General features: G+C 40.5%; 1 protein-coding gene across 11 annotated transcripts in view; it reads left to right on the top strand.

Annotated features, from left to right (window-relative positions):
• Nucleotides 1–20,065, top strand: part of robo1 (roundabout, axon guidance receptor, homolog 1 (Drosophila)) — a 331,113-nt gene that overhangs the window by 304,788 nt on the left and 6,260 nt on the right. For 6 of the 11 annotated variants that reach the window (XM_017707190.2, XM_037546678.1, XM_037546675.1 and 3 more), the window contains 9 exons: nucleotides 163–189; nucleotides 4,241–4,283; nucleotides 6,831–6,985; nucleotides 10,629–10,964; nucleotides 11,945–12,058; nucleotides 14,773–14,911; nucleotides 16,114–16,359; nucleotides 17,017–17,498; nucleotides 17,969–18,130. In XM_017707190.2, the coding sequence (XP_017562679.1) occupies nucleotides 163–189; nucleotides 4,241–4,283; nucleotides 6,831–6,985; nucleotides 10,629–10,964; nucleotides 11,945–12,058; nucleotides 14,773–14,911; nucleotides 16,114–16,359; nucleotides 17,017–17,498; nucleotides 17,969–18,130 (1,704 nt within the window). The remainder of the gene's footprint in view (nucleotides 1–162; nucleotides 190–4,240; nucleotides 4,284–6,830; nucleotides 6,986–10,628; nucleotides 10,965–11,944; nucleotides 12,059–14,772; nucleotides 14,912–16,113; nucleotides 16,360–17,016; nucleotides 17,499–17,968; nucleotides 18,131–20,065) is intronic. The other 5 variants (XM_037546676.1, XM_037546681.1, XM_037546679.1 and 2 more) reach the window with 3 other exon arrangements.

Raw genomic sequence — 20,065 nt, forward strand, 5'->3', positions numbered from 1 at the left:
CTACGTAGTGTAGCTTGAAACATTTAAATCATCATGGTTATGGGAGTTTATTGTCTGCTCTGGTATATTTCTGATGCATTTCATGTAAATATACTGCATGCTTCTTGTAACTCACTTTGTTATTCATCTTCTTTTTCCATGTTCTGCTGGATGGATTTGCAGTGCCATCTTTCACCTTCACACCTACGGGTAAGCAATACTGTAAGAAATCAATTCACATCTACTGAATTGGCGATGAGAACCAGACATCTGGACATCTGAAGAGTTTAAATGCCTTTGAAAGTTGACTCACAGAAAACTATTACACTAAATGGTTGTAAATATGCTCTCTGATGCCTGAGATATTGCCTAAAATGTCCATGGTGGAAAGGTGCATGGAGGGCGCAAAATAGTCCTCAAAGAAAACTTATTTACTACCATTTTACCATCATTAACATTAGATATGACAACTCATGTGACCCATTTTTTCTCTGGTCATTTTGGATAGTAAATAAAATGGCTATACTTGTACAGTAGACATTGTAACCCCTGGTTCTTATCACCACCACTATAAAGAAATGCATCTTAGTAAGTAACTTCTCCACAACAAAACATTTTACATCACGTGACTCTGAATGACTTTGCTCAGATCTCAACAATTAAAATAAGTAGAATTTCATTCTTGTGTCTCTTCTATGTTAATTTATTCTACATTCAGAAGAATTGTGACACAAATGTAGAGACTGTTACATAGTAAGTAAACCACAATGCCAGGCATTTTGACTGTAGGGTCAGGGGGACGATTCTGCTTTTAGATCCGCAGTTTAACTGCTCTGTCCACCTCAGTCTTCTCACATTTCGGGTTGTGTGTGCTGTAACCTCACTCCCACTCTGCACACAAGGGTCACAGTGGACAGCAAGAGACAGCAACCGCTGTTAAAAATACATCTCCCCACAAGAAAGGGCACTAAAAACCAGTCTGAAGCTTTTCACGCAGCTATCAAAGGCTGCTTTAGCATGTCAGCCAGGCCCCTGCGAATACAGTTAAAGAGGAATAGAGGAAAAAGAGAAATGCTCCACTAAAGAGGGCCTTTAAAACAGACGAGGAGCGGATCAAAGCAGGGCTGCCCGGCCTCATGCCTCAGCCGGGGTTTGATGAGGTGTCACCAGAGCTTGCACGGCCCAATTAGAGAGCGAAGAGGAGTTGTAGCACGAAGGCTGGCTGTGAACTTGGGTGACTTTTCCATAGCAGGCAAAAGAACATGGCTGAGAATGTCACTTTCACACTCTCCTTCATGGCCTCTTTCTGTTCTCCCGTCAGACGCTCGCTCATTTTTTATGGGAGTTGTTTCATCTTGCTGTCATTATCTTGCCATTGACTTATCTGCATTTATAAGCACCAGAGAAAGAGTACGCCTTTTTCTCCTGTATGAATAGAAATGAGGCTTGATTGCTAATGATGACACACTGCAAGACTTCAAGTGAAAGCTCAGACTCTACTAGTGGAACATTAACTACTGCTACTGCTGCTTCCCCAATCAGTATTCATAGATCCAAAATGCACTATGACACTGCTAAATAGTTCAGTGATATAATTTAGTGCAGAATTTGTCATCTGTAGTATATTATTCAGGACATGATCTGTGTATGAGCTGAAGTGAAACTCTAGCTCACTCCCTGAAGAGGGGAATGGGTGTGTGAGCTGGCAAAGGGCTAGTGAGATTGGTATGAAAGTTGGAGTTTATCTCCGTCTGCTGCACTGGAAAGGAATTGCCCACTCCAAATTCACTCCCGTACTGCCAAATAGAGCCAAACCACCCCAGTACTGCCAAAAGAGCCAGCACACTATAGTGGGCCACTCTCAGCACGGAGTGACTAATCCCTACTTTGTTATACACTCCCAGTTATACATGCACAATTTTTCATACTATAAACTGGTTGCAAATTAGGACAGAAGCCACATCCTTGATGGTGCTGTCTATTTAGGATGTAGTGTTCTTTTTGCAAATGTTTTCACCAACATACCCTCACTTGCCACTTTATTAGAATGTACTTCCACTCTGTGGCCACTTTATTGAAAACACCTACCTTGTATTCCTTTTCACTGCCCACTTTAATAGAAACACCTACCTTTGGTATTCACTGGTCACTTTACTGGAAACACCTACCTTGGATTTCCAGTGCTGCCATAATGTGAAGCTTGACCACTCCTCTGGCCACCCCTTATAAACAAAATGAGACAGCCTGTGCCTTCTCTCAAAATGAAAAGTGCTCTTTTTCACGAGTTCTAAGTGCTTAATATGTCGCTCTGCAAAACCAGCATAAACATAAAACTGTCCCTGGAGCGCAGCACAGTTTGGTTATGTCTGTAAGTTTATAAAAGATAATTAACACAGCAGCCTGACCACACTAATGACTGGACTTTTTTGTCTGCCCTTTTCAGTTGACGTCATACGCCAGTGCCAGTGCCGACTTTGAAATACTTAGGCTGCATCCCAAACCGCAAACCACATCACTAAGTAGAAAGGAAAGAAACAGTGCACCACCACTAGAAGTGCATTCATTAGTCTAGTTAAACCATTGAAGTGCATGGTTCAGGTCGCAGCCTCAGGACGTTAGCTTACATTTCACAGAGAGCCAGACTGTGAGGTACGGTGCTGTACTGGGCAGTACTTATAAAGCTATGTCATAACAAATTGGCCGTATTATAGAAAAAAAGTGGTTTGATACTAATATCAGGATGACATGCTTTGAGAATGTTTGAGCGATGTTCCCTGCTGGAAAAAAAAATAGAATCCATTTAGTGTTCCTGTTGGTTTTGGCTTTTTTAATGGGTTGATATCATAATGTAAAAGATCCTAATGGTTTGACAGGATTGATTATAAATGCATATGATGGTTCCTAATAGGATCTAAAGGTGTTCTAAAGGAAACTAATGGTCTCTATTGAAAACAGTTAAGCCAATTCCCATTAGAACACAAAACCATTGGGCTTTTGATCGTAATAGCCCTTTCTGGAAGGGATAAAGTTACACTGAAAATCGTCAAAGCTTCGTAGCATTTTAAGTTACAGTTATAGAGAAGTTTCACCCGGAGGCCTACCTGAATCCATACTAAACACACTGAGCACCGCTGTTACTCACGCTTCCTATTCGCCAGTTTTTCATTGGAATTTTGCATTCCACCTTAAAGGGTGCAGCAGTAACATTCCAGGGTCTGTACAGGTGGTCGCAATTGCTGTATGGTTTAAGGTGGAACAGAAAATTCGTACGAGCACGCAAAGAAGAAGCCAAGTCGTTCGAGGTCGAAAGTCATTTTCCTTCGACATCTGTTTTCGAACCGAATTAAAGTTGAAACCGTGACTGAAAATAAAACGTTAAAACAGTTTTAAATAAGCTGCCAGGGGTTGTTTATATTGCCATGGTTACAGGCAGCGAGCAATCTCAACCGCGCAGTTCAGGTAGGGAAGTGTAGTTTTTACAGCTTTTAGCACAATCGGAGTGTCATTTCAGACCTGACTTTGGTTAACGCACATACAGTTTCTCTAGGATTATTCAAAACCACACAGAAAAGATGGAAGTAAAGTTTCAAAGTATTATTATTATTATTATTAATAATAATAATAAGCTAAACAATTATAGAAACAATTAAAACATTTTGTATTTTAATAACCCAGCCCTAATATATGACCATGTGAACGATTTAACTGCAGTTTTCCTTTGCTATACCAAAACAATTCACAGGATCTAATCTGGCCACCCAATTGTGAGAGCTCTGGCTGAACCTCTGTTTCTGAGCTCCACTTCCACCTTATAGGTCAACTATACAATTACAGACTGTAGCTCGTCTGTTGTCTTGCACAGTTACCCGCAGCCACATTCATCATCAGCTTTGGACCACAAGACAGCATTGACCAGATAATATTTGGGTGGTGGATCGTTCTCAGCTCAGCAGTGACACTGACATGATAGTGGGTGTTGTGATTATAGGATTTCCTGGGCTTTTACGTGCCACTGTGGCTGCTAGGTTGAGAGTGGTCTGTCACACAAAACTGTAAGGCCAAGAGCAGTTTTGTGGTCAAAAGCTGACCATTGATGAAAGGTTAGAGCTAAACTACATCAGACTGGCTACAGTGCCTAACAGTGTCCCTATAAGGTAGGGGTTTCTAACATAGTGCATTGTTACAAATGTATAATATATGGATGCTCTTTACCTACTGTATCTAACTGCTGATGTTTTCTGTGTTTTTCTTTGTACTGCAGTTTCCTATCAAAGAGGAGGAGAGGCTGTTAGCAGTGCTGGGAGGTGAGTTGTGAAACCAGTAATGTTTTTTTTTAGTTTTGAAGCCTTCTTTATGGCTGTTTCCTTTAAGAATTTCTCATTTTTCTATCTCCATATCTGTCCCATGGCACACCCCAAAAACAGTACAATGTAGTCAGTCAACAGACAATGCAGTGTACTTACTTCTGTACAGCACTAGGGGGCAATCTAGGCTTTGTAAAGTAGTTGTTGTGGGTGGAGGAAGAGGGCTTGTACAACAAAGCTGAAGGAAGCAGAGACAAAGGCTCATCTTTTCTCTCTACATGCCTCTTGTCAAGTTGATGCAGGAATTAAACACATGTCCTAAATGAATCATCATTCACAATGTAGCCTGGTGGGTGTATTTTGTGTCTGTATGAGTGGTTGTGTTTCCACATTCTTTGTCCAGAGTGAAATAACTTGAGGTGAGATTATCCTTGAGACGTTTTATGTAAAGTGAATGAGGCAGTGTAGTGGATCATATGCTGGAGCTTTGGGGTGCTCTCTGCTCTTTGGAGGCCTGCAAGTGCCAATGAAAAGCTCCCCAGCCCGTTTGAAGCCGCAGTAAAGGGAGCATTGCGGTGTGTGAGATAGCAGTAGTGAAACACAATCCACGGCCAACACCTGGGACACGGCCAGGACAAGCGGACGTTTAACTTTGAACGGCAGAGTCAGAGATTTCACAGCACTAAACACTGACTTTGATGTTCCGGTACATGGCTTTGATGCCTGTCCCTATAAATCTCACCTTCTTCTTGCTTCTCTCCCTCTCTCTCTCTCTCTCTCTCTCTCTCTCTCTCTCCTCCCTGTCTTTGACCTTGTGTCAGCCTTTCGTCTTTTTCTTTAGCAACTTTTTTTCTACACCTCCTTCTTTCAGCTTTGCTTGGGTATATACTCACAGCCATGGACATGCATTCACATAGACATGCATTATTATTTACTGTCTAATCCTTTGGTGATTTGCTGTGACGATATAGCCTCCACTGTCTGAGCTGTCAGTGGTTTTGCTTCAGTAATGGCTTAGAGGAATGTGTATGATTCTACAACTGGGACTCAAAGGCTCGTAAATGTTCAGCCTATGTGCGGTGTGATCCAGCGGTCACAAGAAACTCTGAGAAATAGTGTCCTCAGCAATGGACAAATCAAGCAAACACAGTCCATTTAGCAGAGATACAGTCTAGTGTTCAGAAAGTGGAAGACTGCCACAAAAGAAGCTCTTTTTGTTCCACAAATTCTTAGTTACACAATGTTTTTGAGGTTTTAGTAAAACTTTTACCTTAAAGTTTTATCTGGGGGATAAAGTATGCTGTATGTGTCCAGCTCATTTGATGTTCATCTGGAATCATGGCTAAAAGGGAGTTTGTCCCTCCTTTGCTTCAGCAACGACCTCTACTCTTTGCACTAGATGTTTGAACATTGCTGTCATGATTTGACTGCATTCATGCTTAAGAGCATTAGTGACGTTAGGTGCTGATGTTGCATGGTTAGTTTCAGGATCACAAACGCCACTCTGACTCATCCCAAAGGTATTGAATGATGATCTATCACTCCAGAGAACATAGTTCCTTTGCTCCACAGCATGATACTGGGGGGCTTTGTACCCCTCTAATCGACACTTGGCATTGGGCATGAAAGACTTTGTCTCATGTGTGGCTGCTCCACAACGTCTTATTGCATTAGCAATACTTTTTTCCAAGAAAATCATACGAGTTGTGTCTGTGTGTGTGTGTGTTTGTTTGTCTGTGTGTGTGTGTGTGTGTGTGTGTGCGTGTGTCAACAATGGGTGCACATTAAAGTAGATGAACTCTGATTAGAAGGAGTGTCTGTATGCTTTTGGACATATACTGTACGTTAGAACGTATTTGATGGTCATACAGAATCATTTGAACTGTTTGAGCTAAATGAAACATTTGCTCTAAACTCATTCAGAGTTTCAAAACATTAGTTTTGCATGTGACCTGACATCATGTGGGCTAATAGTATCAGGAATGTTTATATGTTTACCTCTGTCTGCGTATAGAATAGAATGTTTGTTGGATTTGTAGACGCGAAAAAACAGTCAATCCTACTATGTTGAGCATTTATTCACATCATTTGACTGTTTTTGAGAATTCATCCTAAAAACTGAAACCTTGACGAGGCCAAAAAAGTCAAATGGTGAAATGGTATTGACAAAAATGTGAAACTTCGTCAGTCTCACTGACAAAAGTATCATCATTTCTGTATGCCAAGGCAGCAGAGGCACAAGTAATTGTGACTGGGGCAAGCTAAATACATGACGATGCAGAGAATGTGCATTTCCAATTTTATGAAAGGTTTTGAAACCTCTGAGTTCCAAAATAATTTCTTCAAACCGTCTCAATGGTTTCTACTATCACTAGAAAATATACTGTATAAAATCCCCTGACACCAAATGCACCAATTTAATGTCTTTACTTGGTAATAAATATTGTTGATTTCTGTTTATGTCTATGCTCCAAATCCTTGTTCCTCTCAGTCCTTCTTTAAAGCTGATAAAGTAATTGTAATGCTGTGCCAAATGTGTCTCTGCAGACCGGGTTTGTTGAACATTGGTGAGCCGGCCACTCAGCCCTGGCTAGCGGACACATGGCCCAACAACTGCTCCAACCAGAATGACTGCAGCATCAACTGCTGCACTGCAGGCAATGGCAACAGTGACAGCAATCTGACCACCTACAGTCGCCCAGGTAAGTTTATGTATGCATGTAAACATGAAAGAGAGTGCAAGAGAGAGGCTGTAGTGCTGGACTGTTGGTGCTAATACAGTGACACTGTACAATTCAGTTATATTGCTACATATTGCAGTTACCTTGCAGTATATTAAAAAAGCAGAGAAGTGTCAGTAATGTGACATGGTTAAAGATGAGCTATAATGATTAACAAATGATCTATTATGCAGGCCTGATACAGTATTGTGTTTTTGTTTTGTTGAAGGTTAGTGCTGGACTGTTTTAGGCAGACAACACACTGGAATGGCCTTATGGGCTTTACTCTGCCAGCTAATCGAATTGGCCAACTGATTTCCATACTGTTGTTATAGTGCCTAAATGCAATTTCCTCTAAGTGCTTACTTATTTAGAAAACAGGAAGCAGAAGCAGAGGTCAAAGAGGGAGAGGGAGTATATGAGCATGCGTTCAGTGTTTGAGAGGGAGGGATGATGGAGGAAAAGTAGGTTATAGTAAGGTAAAGTGCAGAAAGAGTTATAGAGCACCTCCAGGTGTTCTTTTTTGCAGGTGTCAGCAGTGACTTCACAAGCAAAAGAGAGCTAGGTTGTCCCAGGACATACACCCCCCCAATTCCTTTACACTGGAGTGCAGTGCCTACACAGTGCAATTCAGAAGGTGATGGCTGTCACTAGCATTATATAAGCAATCTTGATTAATTTTCATAAATAATTAGTAGAATAAATTTTTAAAAATGTAGTTTTTGAAAATGTCAAAAGATATTTTACTGGATGAGATGAGCTGACATGACAGATTCTAACATATTTTTGCCCAGTTATGTTTCAGTTACCAGTAGTTTTCATGAAATTTGTCATAATGTTTGATTTCCTGATAGCTAACAGGAGTACACTTGTGACATGAACTGTCATGACATTCAACAGTATGTTATCTCCAGTGATGCTATGGCCTTAGTGATGCACATGGGGGTGGTCTCCATAATTCTTAACTTTTAATGCAAGTTAGTTGAAACATATTTTTTTCTAATCATTTTTGCTGGGTTTCTATTGGCCCATTCAACATGAGATTATTATACAATGTAGGACAGTTGCTAGTTTCAAATGATTAAAAATCTATCTTAAAAAATGGAGATACATGTTTTTTGGTTCTTTGTTTTGGGGCAGCAACAAAATTATATGTCCCATGACATATCTATGGCATTGTTTGTCAATCTTGTGTAGCAGCGTTCAAGGGAGACTAAAAAATGCAAATAAGTGTATTCATCAGGCTCTGTTTCTGTAAGACAAAGCAGTAGAATTTCAAATATGCAGTATCATCATGCAAATTTGCTAACTAATCACTGCTGATTCATCAAGGAGGTCAATTTTAATCAAAATGTTAGTGAAGTTTAATTGAGTAATCGTGACAGCCGCAGCTCATTTAGAAATGTTCCTTGATAGAAGTTGAATGATGCTGGAACAGAGGAGCTAAGCTAAGCAGTCTGATTGTGCTTCTTATAAAACATCTCCTGATCCCTCATTCCTGTATGAACCAGTTAAGTACATCTTCATTTGCAGATTAAGCCTCAGGAAATACAGCATAAGTGCACAGTTTATATGGAGAGGTTTTTGCAGGCAGAGTTTAGGCTGGGATTATCAAACCACAAGAGCTACACTGCACGTTTCATACCCCCTCCCCTTTTACGAGGTGTGTGTTTTTCTGCTAACATGAGCTTTTATCTGAATCACCTTTTTCTAAAGGAAGGTAAGGATGGATAAATGCCATGGCCACTCACCGCATGACAGTATGAAAGCTTGCCAGCTGCTTGCCTAGTGTGCCAGAAGTACTAAAACCTTTAGGAAATTAACTGCATCAGTGGCTCTGAGGCATCTCCTGAAAGACAACTTAGTAGGTCTCATTTCATAGGACATTGCCATGTCTACCTTTGAAGTGCTGCAATATCCCTCGTTCCGACAGAAATGTGAGCCGCTCACAAAAATCCACCAATGGCAGCAGCGTGGTATTTACCGTTGAGCTCTTTGCTCTGATCCTGAGGAGGATTTGAATATTTTATGAGCGGGGGAAAATTGGATCTGTCAGAAGCTGGTTTCTTTTACAGCGCCGCTCCTTTGCAAGTAGTTTGATTTGGGCGTTGTGGAACATCGGGCTCGATGAGTTGAGCTGTCACCTTCAGAAAGACGCAGCGGTGCACATATTGTATCTAGGGTTACAAGGAACCAGCAGATAAGCTTAAGTACCATAATAGGTTTTAACTAGATGCTACAGTGTTTAAACACTAGACATTAGGCTTCCAACAGTAGTCATTGGCGTTCATTTGATTTCACTCTCATTTTCGTTGTGATATGTATCTAACAGTAGTTACTGATATTCATAGATATGTTTCCCATTTGTTACTCTGATAGGAGTCTTACAGCAGTCAGTAACACTGACTGTAACAGTTACGCTGTTGTTAGTCGGTAATAGTGATTGGTTTCTTATTTGTTACTCTGATAGGAGTCTTACAGCAGTCAGTAACACTGACTAACAGTTACGCTGTTGTTAGTCGTTAACAGTGATTGGTTTCTTATTTGTTACTCTGATAGGAGTCTTACAGCAGTCAGTAACACTGACTAACAGTAACACTTATTAGTCGGTAATAGTGATTGGTTTCTCATTTGTTACTCTGATAGGAGTCTTACAGCAGTCTGTAACACTGACTGTAACAATAACATTGTTATTAGTCGGTAACAGTGATTAGTTTCTCATTTTTTACTCTGATAGGAGTCTTACAGCAGTCAGTAACACTGACTGTAACAGTAACACTACCACTGTTGCTAGTCAGTAACAGTGACTGGTTACTCTTTTGTTACTCTGATACGCCTTTAACTGTAGTCAGTAGGTTCCCTGATTGAGGCTTGGTTACTCTCAAGGCTTTTTCCTCTTCCTAGGGAGTTTTTCTTTGTCGCTGTTGATGCTTTGGTAACTTTACAGACCAATATTGTAATCATAGATGTTTAAAATGGGCTAGAAATGTATACATAAGTACTTAGTGCCCACTGAGCATCAGACATATTTTCTTGTTATTGACACTGGGTTTTAAGTCAGATATTGACACCTGATAGCATTGCTAAAACAGTAGTAGCAGCTATCTTGAAGCTTGAATTGTTTTTAACTTTTGTCCATTTTTTAGTTAATAATGTGTAATACAGTGTCAGAAACCGCATAAGCAAGTCTAAGAGTGATTTCTTAACAACTTAATGAGTTTACGGCAAGTATGGTGATTTACTCCTACAGTTTTCACAGTGTTAATAGGTGACAATAAGCTTCTATTTCCTGATAACAATATTAGCCTTCTAGGTCTGGTACAAAACTAAAGAAGCAAATTTCAGATGCCAGATTTCTTGGTCAGCCAACTACATTTGGAGTAAGGCAAAAATGATGTACATTGGCATATTTGCTGAACTATTTCTCTAAAGTAAAAAACAGGCTACCAGTCACTGCTCTCTTGTAAGACCACAAATTGTTCCCTAGCATCTTATAAAAAACTGTCCCTGTAACTCTTCTGTAATTTGTTTATAAGCTGCATCAAATCAATTCCACATCCCCTCACACATTACCTGGTTAGTATGGATTTCTGAAGGCCCTGTTTCCCCTTCTCCTGTCGTCCAGCCGACTGCATCGCCAACTACAACAACCAGATGGAAAGCAAGCCCAGCAACCTGCTGGCACCGGACTCGGGCCTGTACGGAGACGTGGACCTCTCAAACAAGATCAATGAGATGAAGACCTTCAACAGCCCCAACCTCAAGGATGGGCGGCTAGGGCCGGGGCAGCCTACCCCCTACGCCACCACCCAGCTCATCCAGTCCAGCCTGGGTAGTGGTACAGGGGGCAGCGCTGACGACAAACAGAGTTGGAAGAGTAGTCAAGGGACGCCTCAGAAGCAACCAGAAGTGACATCACAGCTGCAGTACAACATTATGGAGCAGAATAAGCTGAACAAGGGTGAGTTTGGAAAAGAGATGGTACCCCAGTGGCCCCGTAAAGTCAAGAGCATTTCTTTCCCTTTACTTTGTGACAGGTGTTATGATAGATGTACATTAACTGCTTATTTGCATAAAAAAACACAGGTTCGACTACAATTTCATGTCAAAAGACCATCAGAAGTCACCATATTTCCATGAATCATCCAGTTCCTCCCAGTATTTCTTTCTCTTGTGGACAAACTGTACCATATTGAAACCATCTTAAAAAACAGTCCTCCAGCCTTTCATTCTTCAGTCTTCAGTCCTTCATTCTTCCACCTTTCAACCATCTTTACAAGCTGCCAATCTCACTTTTTTTACTTTTCCCCAGACTCACTTTCTCTTTTTGGCCGTTCTCCTCTCCAATTACAAGTATGAGTAATCCAACTATGAGCTTATCCTCCAGTGTTTCTCTTCATTTGTGTTCGTTGTCTCACTGTTTAAAAGGTGCTGAAAATATGAGCCCACTCCGAGGTATCAGCTGTCTTTTGAACTGTGCAGAGCCAAAGGCTTGAGATTACTATCTAAATACTAGGGAGTGTAACTCAAGCTGGGAAGTTTTATATGTCTTTATATGTTGCCTGATTCTGTTCATCTTAAAGGACGTGTTTTCTTTTTTGCCTTTGATGATGACAAGCATTTTGCATGTGTCTAACAGCATGCTGGTTTGATATTTCACACTGTTTTCAATGGACAATTGTAGCCAGTCACTTATCAGTCAGCTTATAATCATGTTTCAGCTAGCCGTGCTGTATATCATTTCATACTGGGATATTTTAGATGAACCCCTTTTTATCTGCTGTCTACATTCTGCTTATTTGAGCGTTCAAAAATACAGCACAACAGAAATCTTCTTTGTTCTGTATGTAAACGTTTACATGTGCCTAAGAGGAGAATTGTAGAGACTTTTTCCTTGTGGCTGTTGCTTGTACTGATTGAGGCCTTTATGTAAACCCTCAGATCACTACAGAGGAGGGGACAGTGCCATGCCTGCCACCATCCCTTATAACCAGCCCCCTGAGCCCAACCCCGTTGGAACCTACAGCAGCTCAGACAGAGGCAGCAGCACATCTGGTAAGAGATGGACACTAGAAGGAAGTGTTTTATAAAACCACTTCAGGAATATATTGTTGCTGTCAGAGTCTAAACCATGAAAACCCCTACTCTTTGTTTTTGAGTGCCCTTTTGGAACTGAGTTACAGAGGGTAGTGGTTGAAACCTTCTCCTACAAAATGGAACAACCCTCAAATAAAAATAGCATTACTTCATTAACAGGCTACTTGAGGTGCTCTGTGGGTGACCCTGCCAGTCAGCAGTGATAGCAGAGTAGCTGTAAAGTTCAGCAGCTTTACTGCTGGTCTTTAGATAAATTTAGGGAATCTTCGATGTGACATTTATTTAGTATCGCACGCCCCTAATTCTTCAGTGATATGAAGTTGAAGCCAGCTATTCACCAGCTTCTTGTTTGGATTTTCCCCATTCCACCTTAAATGGTGACACCAGAATGTAACTGCTGCATTTTTTCAGATCTGAATCATCTCTCAAAGTGATAAGGATTAATAGAAGTAATATTTTCTCTATATCTGTATCTCTGTATATATTAACTCCAGTTTTAGAAACTCCTGGCTTTCAGCAGTGAATTGTAAGCATATAGCAATATGTATATCATCATAAAACACATGTTATGTTAATTTGAGGGCAGTGTTTACCCAAAAATAAATAAATAAAATAAAAAGTGTTTCGTGCAGTTACTGAATTATTTGCCTTACGATTTGGTCATGTAAATTCAGATGGAAAAACTAAAATATACCCTGCAGAATAAGAGGTTATGCAAGTGGATTGTCTATCTAATCCTCTCAGAAACATCTCCTGAAAAATTAATAACTTAATGGCAGTCTTAGCTGGATTTTTTTTCTAAGACTTTTGCACTACTGTATGTTCATGTAACAACATTTTATTCCAAGTAATTGTGGATCATTTGTACTAGTCTTGAAACATGCACACATTGAAAAGAGCAGAAGCGTTTTCAAATGAGGTGGGAAAAAAAGACAAACATGAGAGTTTTTCTTCTGACAGTAACAATATGTAACTTTTGATGTAACTGTGTATGTATGTGTATGTATATACAGTGTTGTGAAAAGTGTTCGCCCTCTTCCTGATTTCTTATTCTTTTGCATGTTTGTCACACGTTTCAGATCACCAAACTAATTTAAATATTAGACAAAGATAACACACATAAACACAAAATGCAGTTTATAAATGAAGGTCTTTAATGTGAAGAGAAAAAGAAATCCAAAACTACAGGGTTCTTGTGAAAAAATGCAAAATTCCTCCACAGCGCTGTAAAAGACTCCATGCCAGTTATCGCAAACGCTTGACTGCAGTTGTTGCTGCTAAGGGTGGCTCAACCAGTTATTAGGTTAAGGGGGAAATCACTTTTTCACACAGGGCCCTGCAGGTTTGGATTTCTTTTTTCCTTAATAATAAAGACCTTCATTTATAAACTGCATTTTGTGTTTACTTGTGTTATCTTTGTCTAATATTGAAATTTCTTTGGTGATCTGAAACATTTAAGTGTGACACACAATGCAAAAGAATAAGAAATCAGGAAGGGGGTAAACACTTCTTCACACCACTGTATGAACCTATTGTCAAGAACTCTAATAGCAGTAGACCACAAGCTGTGAGCCAAGGTGGTATAGTGAACATGGAAAGAGTCTACAAAGACTAGTTTTGCCAGGAGAGAGATTACCAAGACTTTTTGTTTTCAGCAGGGTGCATTTAAGATTTTAATTGTTTATTATTTCCATTATTATTACTAAGCTTTTTTCATCACAGAGCCCATAAAAGTCCCATTTGGAACCCAGCATCTCATAAAGAGCAATAAATCATATTCAGAGCCTGACACCTTCAAATTGCTTTTCTTGGACGAGGAATAACAGTGGAATTCTAGGAGACAAAGAAGAGCATTAATGTCTGACCAGAACGAATGGGGAGCCGTTCTGGCTGCCTCTGCTCTATCAGGTGTGCGGTTACGCGTCTGTAACATCTCAGTAAGCGACAGTGTGTGTAAGCCTAAATGCTAAGCCAGTGCTCCCCCAGGATTTCCTGGACAGATTACACTCGATGGATAGAGCATTTTGGGGGTATCCCCCCTCTTGCAATTTGCCACACAGCCATTAATTACCCGAGCTTTCATCTCCCATCATAAAAAGGGGGGATAATGTTGTCAGAGCTGTGCTGTTTGTTGTAGGACAAGGACAAATGACGGCCATTCTGCTGTGCATGCAAGGCTGCCAGCGTAATGCATCCTATCTATTTTTATATTGTATGTGAAGTTCAGGTAATTAAAGAGAGGACTTCAGTGCATGGAGGCCTCACAGCTCATTGGCTCTGAATCCTAATGCTTTGCTGTTAATTGGCCTCTGATGCTTTTCTCTTTCTTCCTTCTTCTTTCTCTCTTCCCACCTCTCCTCCCAGCAGTGGAGAGAGTATTAGTTTTGAAAAATGGCTTCTTTTTGGAGAGTCTGGCATTAATTACAAATAAAGGGATAATGCGCTTGAGCGTTTTACACTGAATAAATTATTGAGAGGCTGCTATTAGTGTTGGAGTGTAAAATTGTCACACCCGCATCAGGCTCTGGAAAAATGAGCCTGTGTTTAGTAATGCATTTTAATTTGCCACCAAATGATTTATAAATTTTGCAGTCAGATGGATATCGTTCCTCTGATGCACGAGGATGCGCTTGTCATGTGTGCGTATCTCACTGTGTTCTGTGCTTGTCAAGCAGGTAGTCAAGGGCAGAAGAAAGGGGTGCGGACACCTAAACTGCCGAAACAGAGCACAATGAACTGGGCTGACCTGCTGCCCCCTCCTCCCGTCAGCCCACCACCGTGTCAGGATTACAACCTCTCCATCGACAACAGGTGGGGAACATGCACACGCACATGCACACACAATTTTTGAGAAATACATTTGAGTGCAGAAGTTGCTTTTAGCACCAGTCTCTGAAATCGTCTACTTAACAGACTTCAAGACTCCTGAGCAGTGAACTATACCACCCAACCCCCCAAAGAACATTTTAGATTTTGAATGTAATTTTAACATGGAATTGAAACATTTTTGTGCTGTTTATTAATACAATGTAAGGAAACAAGTAATAGGTTGTATAATAAGTTAGTTCATTAAGTTCAACAGCTATTGCTAATACAAGTCGCAGATTGACTCCATCCTAGAAACTTTGCCCGTTGTTTGTGTTCCCAGACTTATTACAGACTTATTACATAGTAAAGCTTATTATTCAGTAACTACAGATACTTCAGTGCAAACCTGTTGGGTTATAGAAGTGTATAATAAAACTTTGGGTCTGTTGCAGGCCCTGGCCATTTAAGGGGTTAAAGGCCTATACTGGCTCTATAATGTGTATTGTGCTTGGAACCCAATGATTGCCGTCAACAGTGTAATTTGTAGACAATGGCGTAGCTCTAAGACAGATTACAGAAATCAGTGTCTTTTCCATTTATTTGGTTTTGGTTGCAAACATTGATAATTTGCATATATTAACCTTTTTACACTCACAGTATGAAAGATATGGAAAAAAAGATACCTGAAAATGCTTAAATGAACCAGCTTCACTGCTCACGGCTCTGCTCTCTCTTCACGGTTTGTTACCCTTCTGTTTCACAAACGTTCCATTTACCAGTATCATTAAGGCACTGATTTCCAGTAATATCAGTAGTTAGAATTATCCAGCCCTAGCAGCAGTCTGGAAACTTCCACTCCATGAACTGTTAGTTTAACCAGTAGCTTTTGCTGAAGTTAAGAGAAAGTTAGCTAGATAGTTAAACTGTAGAATTTCATGATCTGATGCTGGTGAAAGGGAGAGTCTTCAAAAGTTTTCCTGCTGTCTTCCAGAAATTTAGAAACTCTTAAAATGTGTTGTTTGAATGTATGACCTAAAAACCTTGTGTTCTTATCACTTTTGCTTCTTTTACTTTGCAGTAATGTGTTAAAAAATTCATTATATAAATAAATAAAATTCAGTTTTATAAACAACAAAATGCATTATTGTATTATTAGTATTTGTGGAAATGATGTGAATGACTCTGTGCCGTGTCTCTGGTGTTAGCTATGAGGCAGAGCTGCAGTGTCCTGTCCCTCCATCCCGTATGTACCTGCAGCCTGATGAGCTGGAGGAGGAAGAGGCCGAGATGGAGCGGGGTCCTACGCCCCCCCTGCGGGGAACTGCCTCCTCACCCGCCGCTGTGTCCTACAGCCACCAGTCCACTGCCACACTCACCCCCTCCCCACAGGAGGAGCTGCAGCCCATGCTGCAGGAGAACCCAGACACCCTGCATGAGCGCAGGTACCCAAGGTGCCAGTCTGACGAAATACAGTTTTATTAAAGAACTAATCAGTGAAAAATATGTTGACTTTGCTAATAATGAAATCTATTACAAGCCACTAAGCATTCTTCAGTTGAGATATGCCCTGATTTTTTTTAGTGTTTTGAATGCACGATTCCTTTAAAGCTGCTGTTAGCTCTCAGAAGTCTAGAGTTACTGGGTTTTGGTATGCTGTTTAAATATAATAACATAATTATAGTTTTAATTATGTGATAAGTATATAGTTTACAATTAGTTACATGTGCATTTAATTGACATTGTTTATCATCTGTTTTAAAGTTTGCTCTAATGTTTTTTGTGTATTTGTTGAGATTATTTCTGCAAAACTTGGCTACACATCATAACTTTCTATCAAATTAAAATTATGTTAAACTACCTGCTGTTTTGCTTGCAAACACAGTCATACTGTTGATTGAAAGTTTGGAATCCTTCATCATCCTTCAAAGTTTGGACTTTCATTGAGCTGCAAGAAATAATAAATTAGTACAAAACAACATTCTTTCAGCTGGCAGCTGACAGTGAGCTGATTTCTGTACTACTCTCTCCTTATCCAACCACTGTTTTTTTGTGTGATGTAGTCTTCAGTTGTCTCTCTCTTCAATTGTTTCTCTCTTTTCTTTCCTCAGACGGCAACTGGTTAGCCCCCCAGCGCCCCCACGGCCCCTCTCCCCTCCTCACACATATGGCTACATCTCCAGCCCGCTAGGCCTGGATACAGATGGCCTGGAGGAAGAGGAGGATGAGGAGGAAGGTGATGAAACAGATGCGGAGGTGGCTCGGGTGCATCAGCGGCGCCACCAGCAGCACCCAGCTGCCCAGCAACATGGTGGTCAGCAGAGGCTGCTCCTGCGTGGACTTGAGCAGACGCCTGCCTCCAGCACCTGCGACCTGGAGAGCTCTGTCACTGGTTCCATGATAAACGGCTGGGGCTCAGCATCCGAGGAGGACAACGCCTCGTCTGGCCGCTCCAGCGTCGTCAGCTCCTCTGACGGATCCTTTTTCACCGATGCAGACTTTGCCCAGGCAGTAGCTGCTGCCGCCGAGTACGCTGGCCTCCGAGTGGCAAAGCATTCTGGGAAAGGCCAGCAGCAACAGATAGTGCCTGGAGGTATTTATTACTAATATACTGTCACATAAGAAAAGCTCCTTTTTTTTAAACTAATAGCCGCTATCTCAGGACAAAAGGATGAAAATTACTTAATAAAACCTTGAAGGTCTAATGGCTTTAAAATACATTCACCTTTTAGTCCATTAGAATAAAATACTATAAAAAAAACTTCAAGAGCAAAACTATTTTTAAAGTTCACATTGAAATTTACCCTTTTAGCAAAGCCAGGTTTTCTTTTAACATCACCAATGTGATTGCACCCTTCACATGTCCATATATTGCTTTTAGCTACTGTGTCAGTTCTGTTCAACATGATATCTATTATTAAATTTATCCTGTGCTCAGACTAGCTAGCCTGTGGCTACTGATACCATTATCTAATAAGTGAGACCTAATAATCATATTTAGAAGGCTTATATGATTTTTAATAAGGAATGTGTTGCTTACCCAATCTGCTTAATGTCCTGCAGCACGAAAATACCAAAACCTGCCTTCAGGCCACCGTCCAGCAAGTCCATTGTCTACGGACAGTAATATGAGTGCAGCAGTTGCCCAGAAAAGGCCTCAGAAGAAACAGAAGCAGCAGGCAGCTGGACACTCAGGCTACCAGCGCAGAGAGGTCTACACAGACGGTAAAGATGTGTTTTTTTGATAATTATAAGTTGTAGTAAGAGGCAGCAGTTGGATGTAGACTTTTGCAAAAAAAGAATGCATATTTTGAAGCTGGCAACTCTCTTTTTGGTACTGTTGGCTGTTTTATAGGTGTGTTATGGGACCTTAGTATTCCTTTGGCAGTATGAGTAAAATGTTACAGACAATTGACCGTTTCCATTGCTTTTATCCAGAGGCATCACAGCTAGACAAAGGCCCTTTCTATTTGTTGTATAGTTCTAAAAATGCTTGTCATATTTAAAGAAAAATTGGTGAAAAACATGATGAGGCTGAAATTTGCATTTATAAAAAGTGCTGGATGATTCAATGTAATTAGCACCAAAACACTTTCATATGCAGTTTTGGACTGTTCTTAATTCCTTTAAATTTCAGGGATAACACATATTTTTCTCCAATTTTTTTCTATTATATTGCGAATTCTTTGGGGACACAATCATTTGCTTGTGCATCAAAACCATGACCATTTTCTTAAAAGTCCTGTTTTCCTGAAACCTTCTGAAAGTCGTGTTTTCTTTGATTTTCACAAAATAACAAAAGAGTAGTTGAAAAAAATGTCTTCAGAAAAACACACAAGGCTATAGTCTTACCTTCATGAGTACATTTGGCCCATTCTTAAATTCTTCCAGTTTTCACACAATAGCACTTAAATCAGTTGGGAAAGTCTCAGTAAGCTTTGTTATGTCCTGAATCATCTAAATTGACCATACAAATCATCTTATATTTCTTCACCAAAATTGGCAACATGCATAATGCTATAGTCTTATCTTTTTGAGTATTTTCAGGCTGTTCTGAAATTCTCTGAATTTCCAGATCTGGTGTAAAATGTCTCCAGGTTTTATTACTGTAGTCTTACGTTTTTGAGCATTTCTAGCCCATTCTTAAGTTCTCCCAGTTTTCACACAATAACACTTGAATCAGTGGGGAAAGTCTCAGCTTTGTTATATCCAGTATCATCTAAATTGATACTCTGAATTTTCACAGAATAACACTCAAATCTGGTGTAAAATGTGTCTCTATATGGTTCACTACATCCAGTACAGTTCACACTGATAATAAAAATTGTGTTGCATGTTTTCACCAAAACTGACAAAAAGTGTAATGAGCATTTTTGGGCTGTTCTGAAATTCGCTTACGTTTTGCAAAATAACACTCAAATCCAAAGGAAAATGTCTCCACATGGTTTATTACATCCTCTACAAGTCACACTGATCATAAAAATCACTTTGTACACTGCTCAAAAAAATAAAGGGAACACTTAAACAGCACATCCATCCATCCATCCATTTTCTAAGCCGCTTCTCCGTCAGGGTCGCGGGGGGATGCTGGAGCCTATCCCAGCAATCTTCGGGCGGAACAGCACAATTCCAAGTAAATCAAACTTCTGTGAAATCAAACTGTCCACTTGGGAAGCAACACTGATTGACAATTTCACCGCTGTTGTGCAAATGGAAAAGACAACAGGTGGAAATTATTGGCAATTAGCAAGACACACTCAATAAAGGAGTGGTTCTGCAGGTGGGGACCACAGACCACTTCTCAGTACCTTTCTGCTTTCTGGCTGATGTTTTGGTCACTTTTGAATGTTGGTGGTGCTTTCACACTCCTGGTAGCATGAGACGGACTCTACAACCCACACAAGTGGCTCAGGTAATGCAGCTCATCCAGGACGGCACATCAATGCGAGCTGTGGCAAGAAGGTTTGCTGTGTCTGTCAATGTAGTATCCAGAGGCTGGAGGCACTACCAGGAGACAGGCCGGTACACCAGGAGACGTGGAGGAGGCCATAGGAGGGCAACAACCCAGCAGCAGGACCGTTACCTCCAGCACCTCCAGCAGGCCACAAATGTGCATGTGTTTGCACAAACGGTTACAAACCGACTCCATGAGGATGGTAT

Source organism: Pygocentrus nattereri, chromosome 17 (assembly GCF_015220715.1).
Source record: "Pygocentrus nattereri isolate fPygNat1 chromosome 17, fPygNat1.pri, whole genome shotgun sequence".
NCBI lineage: Eukaryota > Metazoa > Chordata > Actinopteri > Characiformes > Serrasalmidae > Pygocentrus > Pygocentrus nattereri.